The 14656-nt window shown below is 36.6% G+C and overlaps 1 protein-coding gene across 1 annotated transcript in view; it reads left to right on the top strand.

Annotated features, from left to right (window-relative positions):
* Positions 1-4773: 4773 nt before the first annotated feature.
* Positions 4774-14656, top strand: part of LOC306854234 (protein furry homolog) — a 62686-nt gene continuing 52803 nt past the window's right edge. The window contains exon 1 of the mRNA XM_079392073.1: positions 4774-4885. Within this exon, the coding sequence (XP_079248199.1) occupies positions 4792-4885 (94 nt within the window). The 5' untranslated portion in view covers positions 4774-4791. The remainder of the gene's footprint in view (positions 4886-14656) is intronic.

Here is a 14656-nt window from a genome sequence, read left to right as displayed (position 1 = left end):
ATGAATACAAAAGACTGCTGATTGTAAACTGTTGCTAATAATTTATCTTATGAGCAAGAATAATCTAGAAAGCATGCATGCAGATACATTTCAGGTATCTTGGTGAAGCTGCATGTGGAACTGCACAATTTGCACCATTTTTTCCACAATAATAACAATTCTTGTTGACCTTTATAACAAAATATCAGTGATTTGTTACTCATTCTCTTAAACTGTCATTCCAGAGTGTATTGAATCATTCTGACAGAACATCTCTTTGAAGAAGAACATCCTACAGAAGCTTGTTTCTCAGGCAACCGTGCTGGTTTTAGTACACTACTATAAATATGCGAGTAGGTGGGCAGGAGCTGTATGATCTGGTATTATTTAGTCATGTTCGTTTTCTATTTCTTTAATGTTCTCCATGTTTATCCGCCAACACATATTTCCCTTGCGTTTCATCTGAAGGAGCATGTAAACATCGTCTATTAGCCTGAATCCAATTCACTTGCTGTTCAGTTATAACTTGGCATGAACGTTGCTGTTCAGACAATGGCCGAGGCCCAGGGTCATTCAAACACCAACGACTTCATGTGTCACTTGAGACAGAGGCTGTCTTTTGTGAGTGTCAAACGCTTGATTGTTGAACCTGAGCCAACAGTAGAATTCCTCTTCCCATCTTGAAGGCTAAACAATGAACTTTGTGTGCGTATCGATGCTGGCCACAGAAAAAGAACAGAATCACCTGGCCGTAACCAGATATGAGCAGCTTTCTCGGTGTCAGTGGCACCGGTTCTTTGCCATGTAATAGGGTGATGAGATGTAAGCTCCGCTTATTAGGAATATTTGATGCTTCTGATTGAATGTAAGGCATTATCTGTGCCTCTGTTTGCTAACAGGCAAGCAGTTAGTGGGACAGGTGCAGGGTTAGGACCCAGATGCCCTGAAAGACCCCATTATCAGTGGAGCGGAAAGAACCGGTACTTTTATACAGCAACCCTGAGAACGTTGCATTCATTTTGTTATTGTATTATTTATTATTATAAATGAATATTTATTATAGTATTAGAAATATTTGAATAAATATTAATAAATATATTGACATAAAAAATATTATTGGATTATTAATATTTTAAAAAATATATGTTTAAAAAAACTTTTATTATTGTATTATTTAAACTTTTAACCATTGGTATTAAACGTTTATTTGTGCTACAGACATGAATAATACCTTAAAAAACAGACAAAAACATAACAACATTAATAAAATTTAAATTAAAATTAAAAAGAAATCTGAAAGTATAATGACTTTTTTTGGAAATTCAGAACACCCTAGAAGCCTTTGCTGTTATTGTTAACTGAAACTAAAACTATAAAAAAAAAAGTTAATTGAAATGAAGTTGGAATAAAATATAAATATTAGATGAACAACTTAAACTTAAAAAATTAAATAAAAATGAGAAATGTTGCCTTTGTAACTTGCTGAAATGAAATAAGTTAGAGCTATATAATAATAATAATAGTAATAAAAAAATTAAATCAATAATAAAAAATCAAAGCTAAATAGAAATGTTAAAGAATAAATAAAAAGGACAAAAACATAACAAAATTAATCAAATTTAAACCAAAATTAAAAGGAAAACTGAAAGTATAATAATATAAGCTAATTCAAAATATTAATAATATATAACACTGCTAGACAGCACAAAGCAATCAGCCAAAAAACAATCTGAAAATATTAGTAAGTCTATAGCAATGCATAAAATCAAGCATATACACAAATCTAATAAAAACAGAATTTTATTTCAGAATCAGGGGCTACATTTTTATTTTAACATTTAGAACCCCTAGTTTAGGGCTAGTCATTAAACTTCTAAAACATGTAAATGACATCCTAAAACACCCAAGACATGCTCAAGGTAAGGTTACTAAAAAGCGTGAGTTAAATGTATCGTTGAGCTTGACGTTTGGGTTTGTGTGTTGTGATGAGGAGCAGGTGCATGGCTCTCTGAGTCTCTGAGCTCCAGATGGCAGCTCAAGCACTTCGACTGGACGTACATGAGATCAGGTTGAAAGAGCTTTTTGATGAGTCACATGATATGTTCTCACCATCCCTGGCATTAAACTATTGGCTGGCACAATTTAGTGTTTCAAAACTATTCGAAATGCTTTCTGCGTTTCCCTCTTAATGAGCATTTGCTGCCGCTTTTTCCAAAAATAATTTGAGGGATTGATCTTCTAAGAGGTCGTGTTGAAGTAAAGCACTCTAAACTCAATATGCTCCAAAGTGTTTGCACTTGTGATAATGATTGAGAAATAATATGTTAAGTGGGTCATCAGAGACAAAGTACACACTCATCCAGCTGAGTGTGTCGGCTCGATTATTTGCAGTGCGGCAGATGTTTGTCGCTGTTGCTTACAATTGCTCCCTTCTTTTCTCTAGAATTTGCAGATAAAGGTTCATCCAAGTATAATTAACTTTAAATGAGTTTATTCTAATAATAGGCGTTCATCAATTATTTACCAGGCCCTTCTCTGCCTATGCAAATTCAGATGTCCCTCGCCATGGCAACAGCTTGCTGAATTCTCTCAGTGCCCGGAGGTGTTGGCTTCCTTCGCCAAACTCTTGCCTACTTCTCTCAGCCCACAGAGACCTGCTCTTCATTTCAGGAGCTTGTGAAAGAGCTTTTGACATTAAACTGTCTGGAAACTTTCTTTGAAAGCATGTTTTGAAAGCAATGCCATTATCTTCTAATAGTAATATCTACTAGTTTTTGATATACTCGATTCTTAAGCCTATGTATGCTACTTCAATGTCCTTTCTTATAGATTTTAATAGTATTCTTTAAACATGCACGCTTATGGCAAGTTTCGTCAGTTTTGCATATGCTTGTTTATGCTTTTAACTCTAGAGGGCGCAGTTGCACCTTTTTTTAGATTGCAGCTTTTAAAAAATCACCGATTGATTGCGTTTATGCAATTTATGTTACGATTTTTGTCACTTTGCCATTGCTTTGTATCAAATCCAAAATTAAAACCATAGTTTTGAATTAAAAAAAAGTTTCAAATATAAGTAAATAAATAAAAAAGATGGCACAAAGCTGACATTTTTGAAAGCATATATAAAGCTTTGGGGTCAGTATGTTTATTTAATTTAATTTTTTTAACAATTTTATTTTACAAATGATTTCTATATCAAATACATAGTGTTCTTTTCAACTTTCTATTCATCAAAGAATACTGAAAAAAAAATATATATGGCAGTTTCCAGTAATATTTTAAATAGCACTATTGTTTAACATTGTTTGCTAACTATATATATATATATATAATAATTATTATTATTATTATTATCATGAGCACCAAATCAGCATATTAGAATGATTTCTGAAGGATCATGTGACACTGAAAACTGAAGTGGAAAAAAATGTAACATTTTTACACTTTAATTTCATAATATTACTATTGCTGTATTTTTGATTAAATAAATGCAAAATAACTCAGTCTTTTGAACAGTGATGTAAAGTTGCTAACAACGCCTTTGGATCTGTCCCGAAACAAAATCCATGAAGTTCACATCATGTCCTCAAATGCGCTTTACTATTCACCAAAAACACCAACCCTCCTTTCATAGCTGTAATTTAATTACTTAAGTGATATTGTGTGGTTAAATTCCTCCTAATTCAATTGTGGTTTTCCATGAGGTTTTTTCCCTTTTTATTTGCTTTACATTTGAATAGTAGACATTTTATTAACTCTAGTGTATTATGCAACATCACAGGGTGTGACTAAATCAGAGGAAAAACACTAATTGTATTTTTCTTGTTGTGGCACACAGTATATCTATTCTTCAGTGTACTAGCTGGCAAAACAGACGTACTTTTAAAACAGAAAACGCCTATAAGTGCACACAAAGTGGGTTTGTATTTCTCATGTAGGGTAACAGTGGAAAAATCCGTTCACATAGGTGTGGACCGTTTCTGGTGCTATTTCTAAATACAAATGAGCTTCAGTATGTAAGAGTGTATATTTTGCAGGGATTTCTCATCAAGTCTCTAAGGGTTTACACCCATGATGCAACAATTCCCATTACACAGTCTGTGTTAAGCTTTTATCTTAGTGACTGAATAAGGACAATCCACATCAAAGCCTTCTAATTCTAAGTGATTCCTCCATCCCAGCGGAGTTTGGGGATCCCTCCTCAAAAACACGAGATGTGCAAGGCTCTGCGTTATCTTCGGGGAATCCCACCCTCTGGACTATCACAGGATGAAGACTAAATGACTCCGACTGCCGGAAGCGGCTTGTTTGTGATAACTACTCAAAGATGGAGATCTGCCCACTGCAGCATTTCCTACTGTACGTCTCTTTCTCTTTCTTTTTCTCCGTCTTCCTTTTCCTCTTGTATTTTGTCACTGGGCGGCATGGTAATCCTACACCTGCCTGTTCTCATACGTTGTACTGTAACTGGCTGAACTGCTTTGACAAGTGCGAGGGGGTTAAAACACACTTGCAGCACAGAGCCGGGCTCCTATCTGGCTGCATCTCTCCACACCACACACACACACACACACACACCCATGCACACATTGGCATAAGAAACAGCCCGGTCTCCAGACTCAGTCTTCTGTGAAAAGGAAAACGAGAGAAAGAGCAGCAGAAGAAGAGCAAACAAACTGAAAATTGCTAGTTCAATGTTACCGCTGTGGAAAGCCTGACAGGGAGCGGGCGGCTCGCCAACTGGAGATGTCGTGCGGCGAGCGTGGCTGCAAGGAGCAGCATCAGAAGAATGATGGGATTGAATTGGAGAGCATGGCCAGCTTACCTGAAGACCTGATGCTGAGTGGCGACTTTCGAGGGAAGTTCAAGAAGATCCGGACCAGGAAAAGGCCCACCATTCTGACATGTAGGTGCTGATTTGCGTAAGATAAAGTATTTGTTTGTTGTCACTGTCTGCTATGAAATTAGAGATTGAAGCAAAATTGAAAAACCGCTTTGCTAGGGTGGTCAGAAGACTAACTTCATAAGTCTTTCTATCAAGCATGTGTGACATGCCTCAATGTCTATAGATATTTATTGGTTAACTAGAGAATGTGGCGTCATGTTTGTTAAAATAGACAGTTTGCTTTCAGTTTATCAGAGTTGTGTATGAGCCAACTGAACGCATGCAGTGAAAACTTCCATAGCGGTGTGCTGATATGTGAGGAAATGCAGATCAAAGTGGGAAAAAGGCATAAATAAATAAAATAAACTTTTTTTTTTACAGTATTCACTAATTCTTAGCTGAATTAAGAGCTCATTTGGGTTGGTAAGATTGAACTTTTTTTGTGTGAGAGAGAAGTCTGCATTTGGCTGCATTTATCTGATCAAAAATACAGTAATATTGTGAAATATTATTACAAATTAAAACAACTATTTCATTTGAATATTTGAAAATGTAATTTATTCCTGTGATGGTGAAGCTGAATTTTCAGCAGCTGTTACTCCAGTCTTCATTGTGACATGATCCTGCCGAAATCATTTCAAACCTTTTTTAGTAGCCTTTAATGAATAGAAGTCGAAAAGAACAGCATTTATTTGAAACAGAAATCGTTTGTGACATTATAAATATGTTTGCTGTCACTTTCGAATAATAGAAAGCACTGTTTCTAAGTCATTAGGTAAATGTGATAAGTGATACTGATCATGTGAACTTTTGTAAGTTTTTCTTCTTTGAACCACAAGATGCTCGTTAGTTCTGCAATCATTAAAGCAAAACATTTTCCCTAGTGCTATCAGACGCCACAGTATCTATCCTGCTTGTTTAATGTGATAAACAGTTGAATGTAAATTACAGGAGACATAGAGGCAGCTTAGATTGAGGAGAGACACTCCAAATGTTACTTGAGCCCTGTGTGTGTTAGCCTTTGTGTGTGTTTCCTTGAGAGAGTCTGAAAACGAGGATAAGGTAAGAGTGTAAGGGGAGAAAGAGTGGCCAGAGGGTGGAGAGAGGGAAAATCAGCACAGGGAGGAAAAGTAGATAGAGAAAAAAAGAGGAGTGCAGAGCTGGTACTGATATCCACAGTGACGCCTGCATCAGTGAGACATGCTTCAAATTCCATCACTTCATCCGAGCTTGAAAATGCTTTTAATAGGCTCTTAATGGGATTCAACCTGCAGAACAACCTGCTCCCACTCCCACAGATGGCTTAAGACTAAATATTAAATATCTCAAAGAGAAGACCTGCCAATGAATGCCTGTGATGGAAAAATTGATATAGTTTGTAAGGTTATGAAATATATTAGAAGTCTCAGAATCATAATATTTTTATTTTATTTATTTTTTATTTTATTTTTTTATATATATTTTATTTTATTCACTTGATTCTATTTTTTTTTCTTGATTCTATTTTCCCATACAGTGCTTTCAGCTGTGAGTTGTAATGGCTTGTGCCCTTTAGCTTTTTACGTCAGGAAGTTTTTGGACATTTCCCCCCATCAAGACCTCCATTTGCACTGTGTGGTGATAATGGTCCGGTTGAAAGGTTGAGCGATAGTTCAACCCGTACGTTATGTAATAATCTATCTGAGAGACCCTTGCCGTGCCAGGTCCAATCTCATATCGTCACCGGGTCCGATGTGTGTGGGTTATGTTACTGGGATATGTCATCTTTATCACTGTTACCACTGGAGCAATGTTTTAATTTTTGAAAGATAAACAAAAACAGGGAAGAAGAGAATCCATTGTCTCCTGTGGGCAAATTCTAATTGTAAATGGGTCACACGAAAACATGTGGTACTGTTGACATGCATTACTGTCTGGACTGTCTGGGGTATTTGAATATGAAAATATAAATAGAAAAACTGTGCTAAAACTGTTTAGTAACACATGAATATTTAAGCACAACATATTTCTGTTAAAAACAATCTGTAACTTATTATCTTTACAGTTGATTTAATTAGTAATATTAAAGCAGACACTACTGTTGTTAAATTTAGTGGATTCATATTACTAACAGTAAGAGTAAATAGGCTGTTTTCCCCCAGAACACAAGTGGACAACTTTAAACTGGCCTGATAAATAGAGTGTGAGCATTATGTAATTAAGGGCAAGTTCTTGACATCGGAGGGATAGAGAGGGGCATGATGGGATTATGGTGTGACTCAGGACGTGCAGTGCTTGCCAGCAAATCAGCAGTGTGTAACATCCAAAGCTCAATGCAAAACCTGATAGAGTCTATGTTTATGTTTGTATTTGAGAGAGTATGAAGATGTGATCATGCAGTCCCAGTAATTATACAGAATGGCTTTATTGGTCCACCAACCAGACCAGCAGCACCATATGAAACTGTAAGCATTTTTACAAAGTGCCTTTGTGAAGAAGACTTTTGCTTACTAGAAATGTCACAAGCGATCTTGTTTACAGCTGCATTGATTGGACTGGGGTTTGTGCTGTGCTGACCTTTGCTGACTTTTTGGGAGCTTTGGACTTTGTAGAAATTCTTATTTAGATCCTCAGCAAAAAAATTAAGAAAATAGCACGAGAGAATCTGCTTGCGCTGACATTACTGTTAAAATCACCTTGCAGTTGTCTTTTTTCATACTTGACTGACACTTGTGATGAATGGGGACTTTAGCACTGGTTCAAGCCAAAACCAACAGTGTGTGTGAAAATGAAGAGTCACGGAAGGTCATTGGTGCCACACAAAAAGTAGGCAAATGCTTTGGAATATACAGTGGCCCAAAAAAAGTTGATATATTTGCAAGCGAATATGTTTGCAGTATATACAAAATAACAAACCAAGTGGGATGCAATTTGAAAGAAAGAAAAACATTTCACAAAAACACATTTGTTTGGTTTTAAATAAGAAAAAAATAGATACGCTACCGTTCAAAAAAACGTATTTAATTATTTTTTTTCAGAAGAAGCCTCTTATGCTCCAAGTCTGCATTTATAATACAATTACAATAATACAATAAAATAAAATTGTAAAAAAAGTATTGTCATTTTAAATAACGTTTGATATTTTAAAATAATGTATAATTCATCCCCATGTTGGGAAAGATGATTTATTTTTTTACGCAGCCATTACTCCAGTTTTCAGTGTCACATGATCCTTTAGAAGTCATTCTAGGAGATGTTTATTTGGTGTGGTTGTACAGGTTATTAGTTTTGTGTAAACTGTGATACATTTAAAAAAAAAATTTTTTTCAGGATTACTTGATGAATGGAAAGTTTAAAAGAACAGCATTTATGTGAAATTGATTTTTTTTGGAACAATAAAAAAATATTTACTGTTAATTTTGAGCTATTTATAGTGCCCTTTTTGAATAAGTATTAATTTATTTAAACAAATGTTAATGTGGACTATACCTTTGTGATCTTGAGGGAAACTGACTTCATGCATCCATTAAAAATCGACTTGAGACCAGTTTGTTAAAAGTAATTGCAAAAGTGATGTGAAGCTCTGTCATCATCTGTTTGCAGATACTTGGTTTTCATTTTGTATCTAATGCAAGGACATTCATGCATTTTTAAGTGTCCAACATGTCCAATATTTTTGAGGCCACTGTATAGTAATGCTATTTGGGAAATAAATCACCTTAGATTTTCTCCTTGAATTCCAGTTTATCCCATAATGGTGACTGTTAACTACCACCATTTGGAACAAGTGCAGGTACATACACTATAATAGCCAAACAAACATTGTGTGGGGCTTCATCTTTTACCTGTGCATCAGGATACAAACCTACCAGATGCCCATTTCCTGGACGAGGAGGACAGTCAAGAGAGTGACACTCTCACTTGGGATGCAAGCAAACAGAGGTTATAATTAACCACGCAGGGCTAAGAGGATTTCTCCCCGCTCTCCCTGCACTGCTTGCAGCCTCTGACTCTGGGTTATTTAAAGTGAACCTGCCTAGAGAGAGAGAGAGAGAGAGAGGGGGAGGGTTGGTTGGACACACATAGAGGAAGGGGGAGAGTTTAGCGGATCTGTGGCACTCTGTTCTGGCTCAGTCTGTGGCCGCAACATCTCTGTTTAGCATCCCTCTCCCACAGTAGCCGATTCCACCTGCCTGCTCCGGACGCTGCTGCAGGCAGGGGTGGAAACGTACGGGACCTCAGCATCCTCTGACTTCACCGACGTGCAGATATGGCCAGCCAGCAGGACTCGGGTTTCTTTGAGATCAGCATCAAGTCCCTCCTGAGGTCCTGGAGCAGCAGTGAGTATCTTGGCGCTCAGAGCCGCGGGATCGCAGCCAGGGCTGGCGGGATGCATCCAGAATTAGTTTGCATGTGAGAGGGTCTAGTTTGTTGCTCTGGTGCACGTGCTGTGGTGTTGTTGTCCTCTTTTCTTTATTTAATATTCTGGGGATTTTATTAGGTCAGTGTAATATGGACTTTTTGACATGCACTGCTATCTCTATTTTACTGAATGTCACTTCACTTCACTCACTTCACTTTTGTGGATGTAGTCAGGCTTAAATGGATGCTTAATGCAAAAATTACAATTCTGACATTGTTTATTCGTCTTTATGTCATTCCAAATTTTCTGTATGTGGAACACAGAAGATATTTTGAGGAACTATGGAGTCCAAAACAACATAGAGCCCCACTGACATTTTTCAAAATATCTTCTTTTGTGTTTAGCAGAAGATATAAAGTTATACAGGTTTGGAAGGACATGGTTGAATGATCATCTTAAGGACAGAGTGTTCTAACGCTGCCTGTGGATATAGGTATTGTAGATAAAGATGGAACTCTTCAAAAATGCTTTACATTTGATGCCATAGCTTTGATATCGGTGAATAAAACTGGATCTATAACATGTTATGTCACCACTGCTTCTGTAAGATCTTGTTATACAGAACTGACTGTTTATTTTGAGGTGAAGGTGGGTGACATGTTTGTCTATATTGCATTGTAATCCCTGTCCTGGTGTTCTGGTACACAGTATGCTCCCTAAAGCAGTGTGCATCAGGTCCTTGTTCTCACCAGCCTAACTGACCAATCAGCTGTGAGGGATGGTCAGCCCTCAGCCAATCAGCTTGCAGCAAGAGTGGCAGTGAGCATTCTGTGCTGTTTTCTGATAACCTAGAAGTGACTCCTTAAGAAGTCAATGTAGATTTATATATAATTCCTTTTTAATATAAACAAATAAATTAATAATTTTATTCAGCAAGGCTGCATTAAATTTGTTTAAAAGTGAAAATTAAAGACATTTGTGATTTAAAAAAAAAAATTTTTTTTAAATAAATGCTGTTCTCTGATTAAACTTTTGATTCATCAAAGAATTTTGAAGAAAAAAAGTTTCCATCAAAAAGTGTCAACATAGATAATAATAATAAGAAATGTTTCTTATGCACCAGATCAAAATATTAGAATGATTCAGAAGGATCATGTGACACTGAAGACTGGAGTAATGAGGACTGAAAATTGAGCTTTGCATCGCAGGAATAAAAATTGAAATAGAAAACAGTTATTTTAAATTTGAATAATATTTCCTAATATTACTGTGTTTACTGTATTTTTTTTATTAAATAAATGCAGCCTTGGTGAGCATAAGAGACTTCTTTTAAAAACATTTTTAAAATGGTAATAATTCCTCTGCTAGTGTTTATATATGTACATTTCATATGTACTGTAAATATTTTCTCATACCTCATACTGTATGTTGCAAATAGTTTTATGTTGTTTTTACAGACCTTTGTTTCTGTAATTCAGATGCGAACACTTTTTTTTTTTTTTTTTTTTTTTTTAACAAATGACTAAATATATTCTTTTCAAGCTAGAGTGATATCAAATATTAATAAATATCAATAAAATTTTAATATTTCAGCCTGAAAATGTAATCCTTAGTTTCAGACCAAATCATAATCTGTCTCTCTCTGCCTCAGCGTAAATGGGTGAAATGTTCTTATCATCAAATGTGCTTTGCACAGTGTACCAAATATATTTTTAGCACTGGCTCAGAGGTTTAGAGCTGTGAGTGTCTTTAGGCCTAATGGCTAAATCCAGGAAAAATGTCCTTGTTTTTTAGCTGTCATAATCAGCACGTCTCTCAAATATCTGCAAACACATCTCATCTTTCAGTTTTTTTGTTTGTCCTCCTGACCTTTATGTATAACACAAGGATAGCCAACTCTCTTCAAATGGTACAGTGTGTTCGGGCAGTTACACAACCTGATCCTGTTACTCTGGGTTATAGTATACTATAGGTGTGGATGCCCATGGGCGTCCAATGTTTGACCTCTGGATGCCTTTTATTCTTTGAAAGGTCTGCAAGTCTTATTCTGTATGTTTGTATATATATATTTTTTTTGCAAAGCCCCTGGATTTTGGTGTGAAATATCGACAATTTGGGATTGTACATATGTAAGATGCTACTGAGTTTCAACTGCAGATTCCATATCCATTCTTGCTGTGAACTAAGATTTGTTTCTGTTTGTTAATGAAACATATTCTGTGGGATATGAGTGGGCTTTGTGTGCTAACAGTCTGATAACCATCTGAAAATGGATGGGGCTTCATAGGTCCTATTTGTTTAGAGTTATGGCTGTCGTCCTCAGGGGCCTTTTTTACACAGTTGGGGTCTATGGATGTAAAAAGCCCACATTATTTACATCAGTGGGGGATTTTGTTAGATGTATGTTTTTTTCCATGCTTGTTGTCCACTCCCTGAACAAGAAAAATGTTGGGAGGACACAACGGTATTTGTTTTAGAAAGAAAAAAGTGGTGTAATATACGTCTGTGTCTGTGTTTATGTGTGTGTGTCCCATGTCAATGTGTGTGTGTGAAATAGTGAGGCGTTGTTCTGTGTCTTGTATTGTCTCTGTTGGGAGCAGCTCAATGCTCAGAGGCTCCTCTGCAGAGCGCTGATGTAATGCTCTGTCTGAGCCCATCTCTTGTTTGCAGAGTCACATGTAATGCATCAGGCTGCCGTAATCATCCAGACTGGCACTGGAACGCTACTACTGTGAAAAAATGGTTTTCTAAAGAAAAAAGAGTGGTGCTTGCAAATGCAAAACGATATGTGTGTTAGTTGGAGTGTTGCTGTCCAGTATCTAGGGTGTTCTACTTGAGGTATTCTCTTGCTAGTCGCTTACTCTTATTATGACAGTCACCTTGTAGCAACCTGATGAAATCACATTCATTTACTAAAAACTGAATGTTTAGTTTCAAGATAGACTTAATACTTTTTTTTGAAGTCACCAGTCAGCATAATTTCTACTTTTTTCCCCCAAGTAAAAAAAAAAAAAAAAAAAATCATAATCAGTCCCAGAATTTCAGTTGAAGTTACACTACTCGTGAACTCGTGAAGAGAGAATCACAGCAAACAATCTTGGGCAAACTGAACTTCTTATATTTAATATTGATTTTTTTAAATTAATATTATGTATCCACTACCATTCAAAAGTTAAGAAGCGGTTAATATATATATATATATATATATATGTGTGTGTGTGTGTGTGTGTGTGTGTGTGTATATATATATATATACAGTGCCCTCCAAAAGTATTGGAACAGTAAAGACAAAATTGCTCTGTTGGCTGTGGAGTCAAGACATTTACAAATATGATTAAAAGATGAATATGAGACAAAACTACAGAATGTCACATTTTATTATTGGGTGATTCAAAAAATAGATATTTCAGCAGCTAAGAAGTTCAGCACTTTTAGAGTTTCATCCCTCTATCTGATGTGAGCATAAGTATTGGAACAGTTGCCTCACAGGTCTTTCTAAGTGATCAGCTGTGTCCTGTTGCATTAATTCTTCAGATATTAAAAGCAGGGAATGTGTCGTATCAGTTATATCCATTACTTCTGCATTCTGAATCTTGCATTCGATGATGACACACACAAACCAGGATGAAGACGAGGGAGCCTACTTTGAGAGACAAGCAAGCAATTTGGATGCTAAAAGAAAAGAAGAAGTCAATTAGAGCTCTAGCAAAAACAAAGGGCATGGAGAAATCAAGAGTTTGGAAACCACCAGCGACACCAGCAGCCAACAACGACCTGATTGGCTGAGAAAACAACAGTTGATGACAGACAAATCATAAAAGCTGTGAAAATTAATCCTAAAAGACGTGTCTGTAAAATCACCAATAACTTCCAGAAAGCTGGGGTGATGCTCTGACAATCTACTGTCCTCAGGAGACTTTGACACAGAATTACAGATGCAACACAGCAAGATGCAAACCTCTGACCAGCACCAAAAATAGAAAGGCAAGATTAGAGTTTGCAAAAAAGCACAAAGGTGAGCCAGAAGAGTTTTGGAACTGTGTTTATGGACCGATGAGACAAAGAGGAACCTTTATCTAAGTGATGGGAAAGCAAAAATGTGGAGAAAAAAGGGAACTGCAATGATCCCAAGCATACAGCCTCATCTGTAAAGCATGGTGGAGGTGGTGTCATGGCAGGGGCATGCATGGCTGTCTCTGGAACAGGCCCTCTCAACTTTACTGATGACTTAATGTATGATGACAGTAGCAGAATGAATTTGGAAGGGTACAAAACCATCTTGCCTACCAATATTCAAGAAAATGCCACCAGATTCATTGGGAAGTGCTTCATATTCCATCAGGACAATGACCCAAAACACCCTGCCAGTTCAGTCAAGGAATTTATAAGGGCAAAGAAATGGAAAGTCTTAGATTGCCCAAGTCAATCTCCAGATTTAAATCTGATTGAACATGAATTTCACCAGCTGGAGAGGAGAGTAAAGGCAGAAACTCCCCAAAACAAAAAAAAAACTCTCCAACCACAAACTTTTTAATGGTAATTTGTAAATATACATACAGGTGCATCTCAATAAATTAGAATGTCATGAAAAAGTTCATTTTTTCTTGTAAGTTATTTCAAAAAGTGAAACTTTCATATATTTTAGATTCATTGCATGTAAAGTAAAACATTTCAAAAGTTTTTTTTTGTTTTAATTTTGATGATTAGAGCTTACAGCTCATGAAAGTCAAAAATCAGTATCTCAAAATATTAGAATATTTACATTTGAGTTTCAATTAATGACCATTCCTACAGTATACATTCAGGGTATCTCTTGTTCCTTGAAACCACAATAATGGAGAAGACTGCTAAGTTGGCAATGATCCAGAAGACGAGCATTGACACCCTCCACAAAGAGGGTAAGTCACAGAGGGTCATTACTGAAAGGTGTGGCTGTTTACAGAGTGCTGTATCAAAGCATATTAAAAGCAAAGTTGACTGGAAGGAAGAATTTGGGTAGGAAAAGGTGCACAAGCAACAGGGATGACTGCAAGCTTGAGAATACTGTCAAGCAAAACTGATTCAAACACTTGGGAGAGCTTCACAAGGAGTGGACTGAAGCTGGAGTCAGTGCATCAAGAGTCACCACGCTCAGACGTCTTCAGGAAAAGGGCTACCAAGCCACTTCTGAAACAGAAACAACGTCAGAAGCATCTTACCTGGGCTAAGGAGAAAAAGAACTGGACTGTTGCTCAGTGGTCCAAAGTCCTCTTTTCAGATGAAAGTCAATCTTGCATTTCATTTGGAAATTAAGGTCCCAGAGTCTGGAGGAAGAGTGGAGAGGCACATAATCCATATTGCTTGAAGTCCAGTGTGAAGTTTCCACAGTCAGAGATGATTTGGCTGCCATGTCATCTGCTGGTGTTGGTCCACTGTGTTTTCTGAAGTCCACAGTCAAACCAGGAGATTTT

This window comes from Barbus barbus, assembly GCF_936440315.1.
Source record: "Barbus barbus genome assembly, chromosome: 34".
Classification (NCBI taxonomy): Eukaryota; Metazoa; Chordata; class Actinopteri; order Cypriniformes; family Cyprinidae; genus Barbus; species Barbus barbus.
Note: the sequence above shows the minus strand (reverse complement) of the source record. Positions and strands in the feature narration are given on the sequence as shown.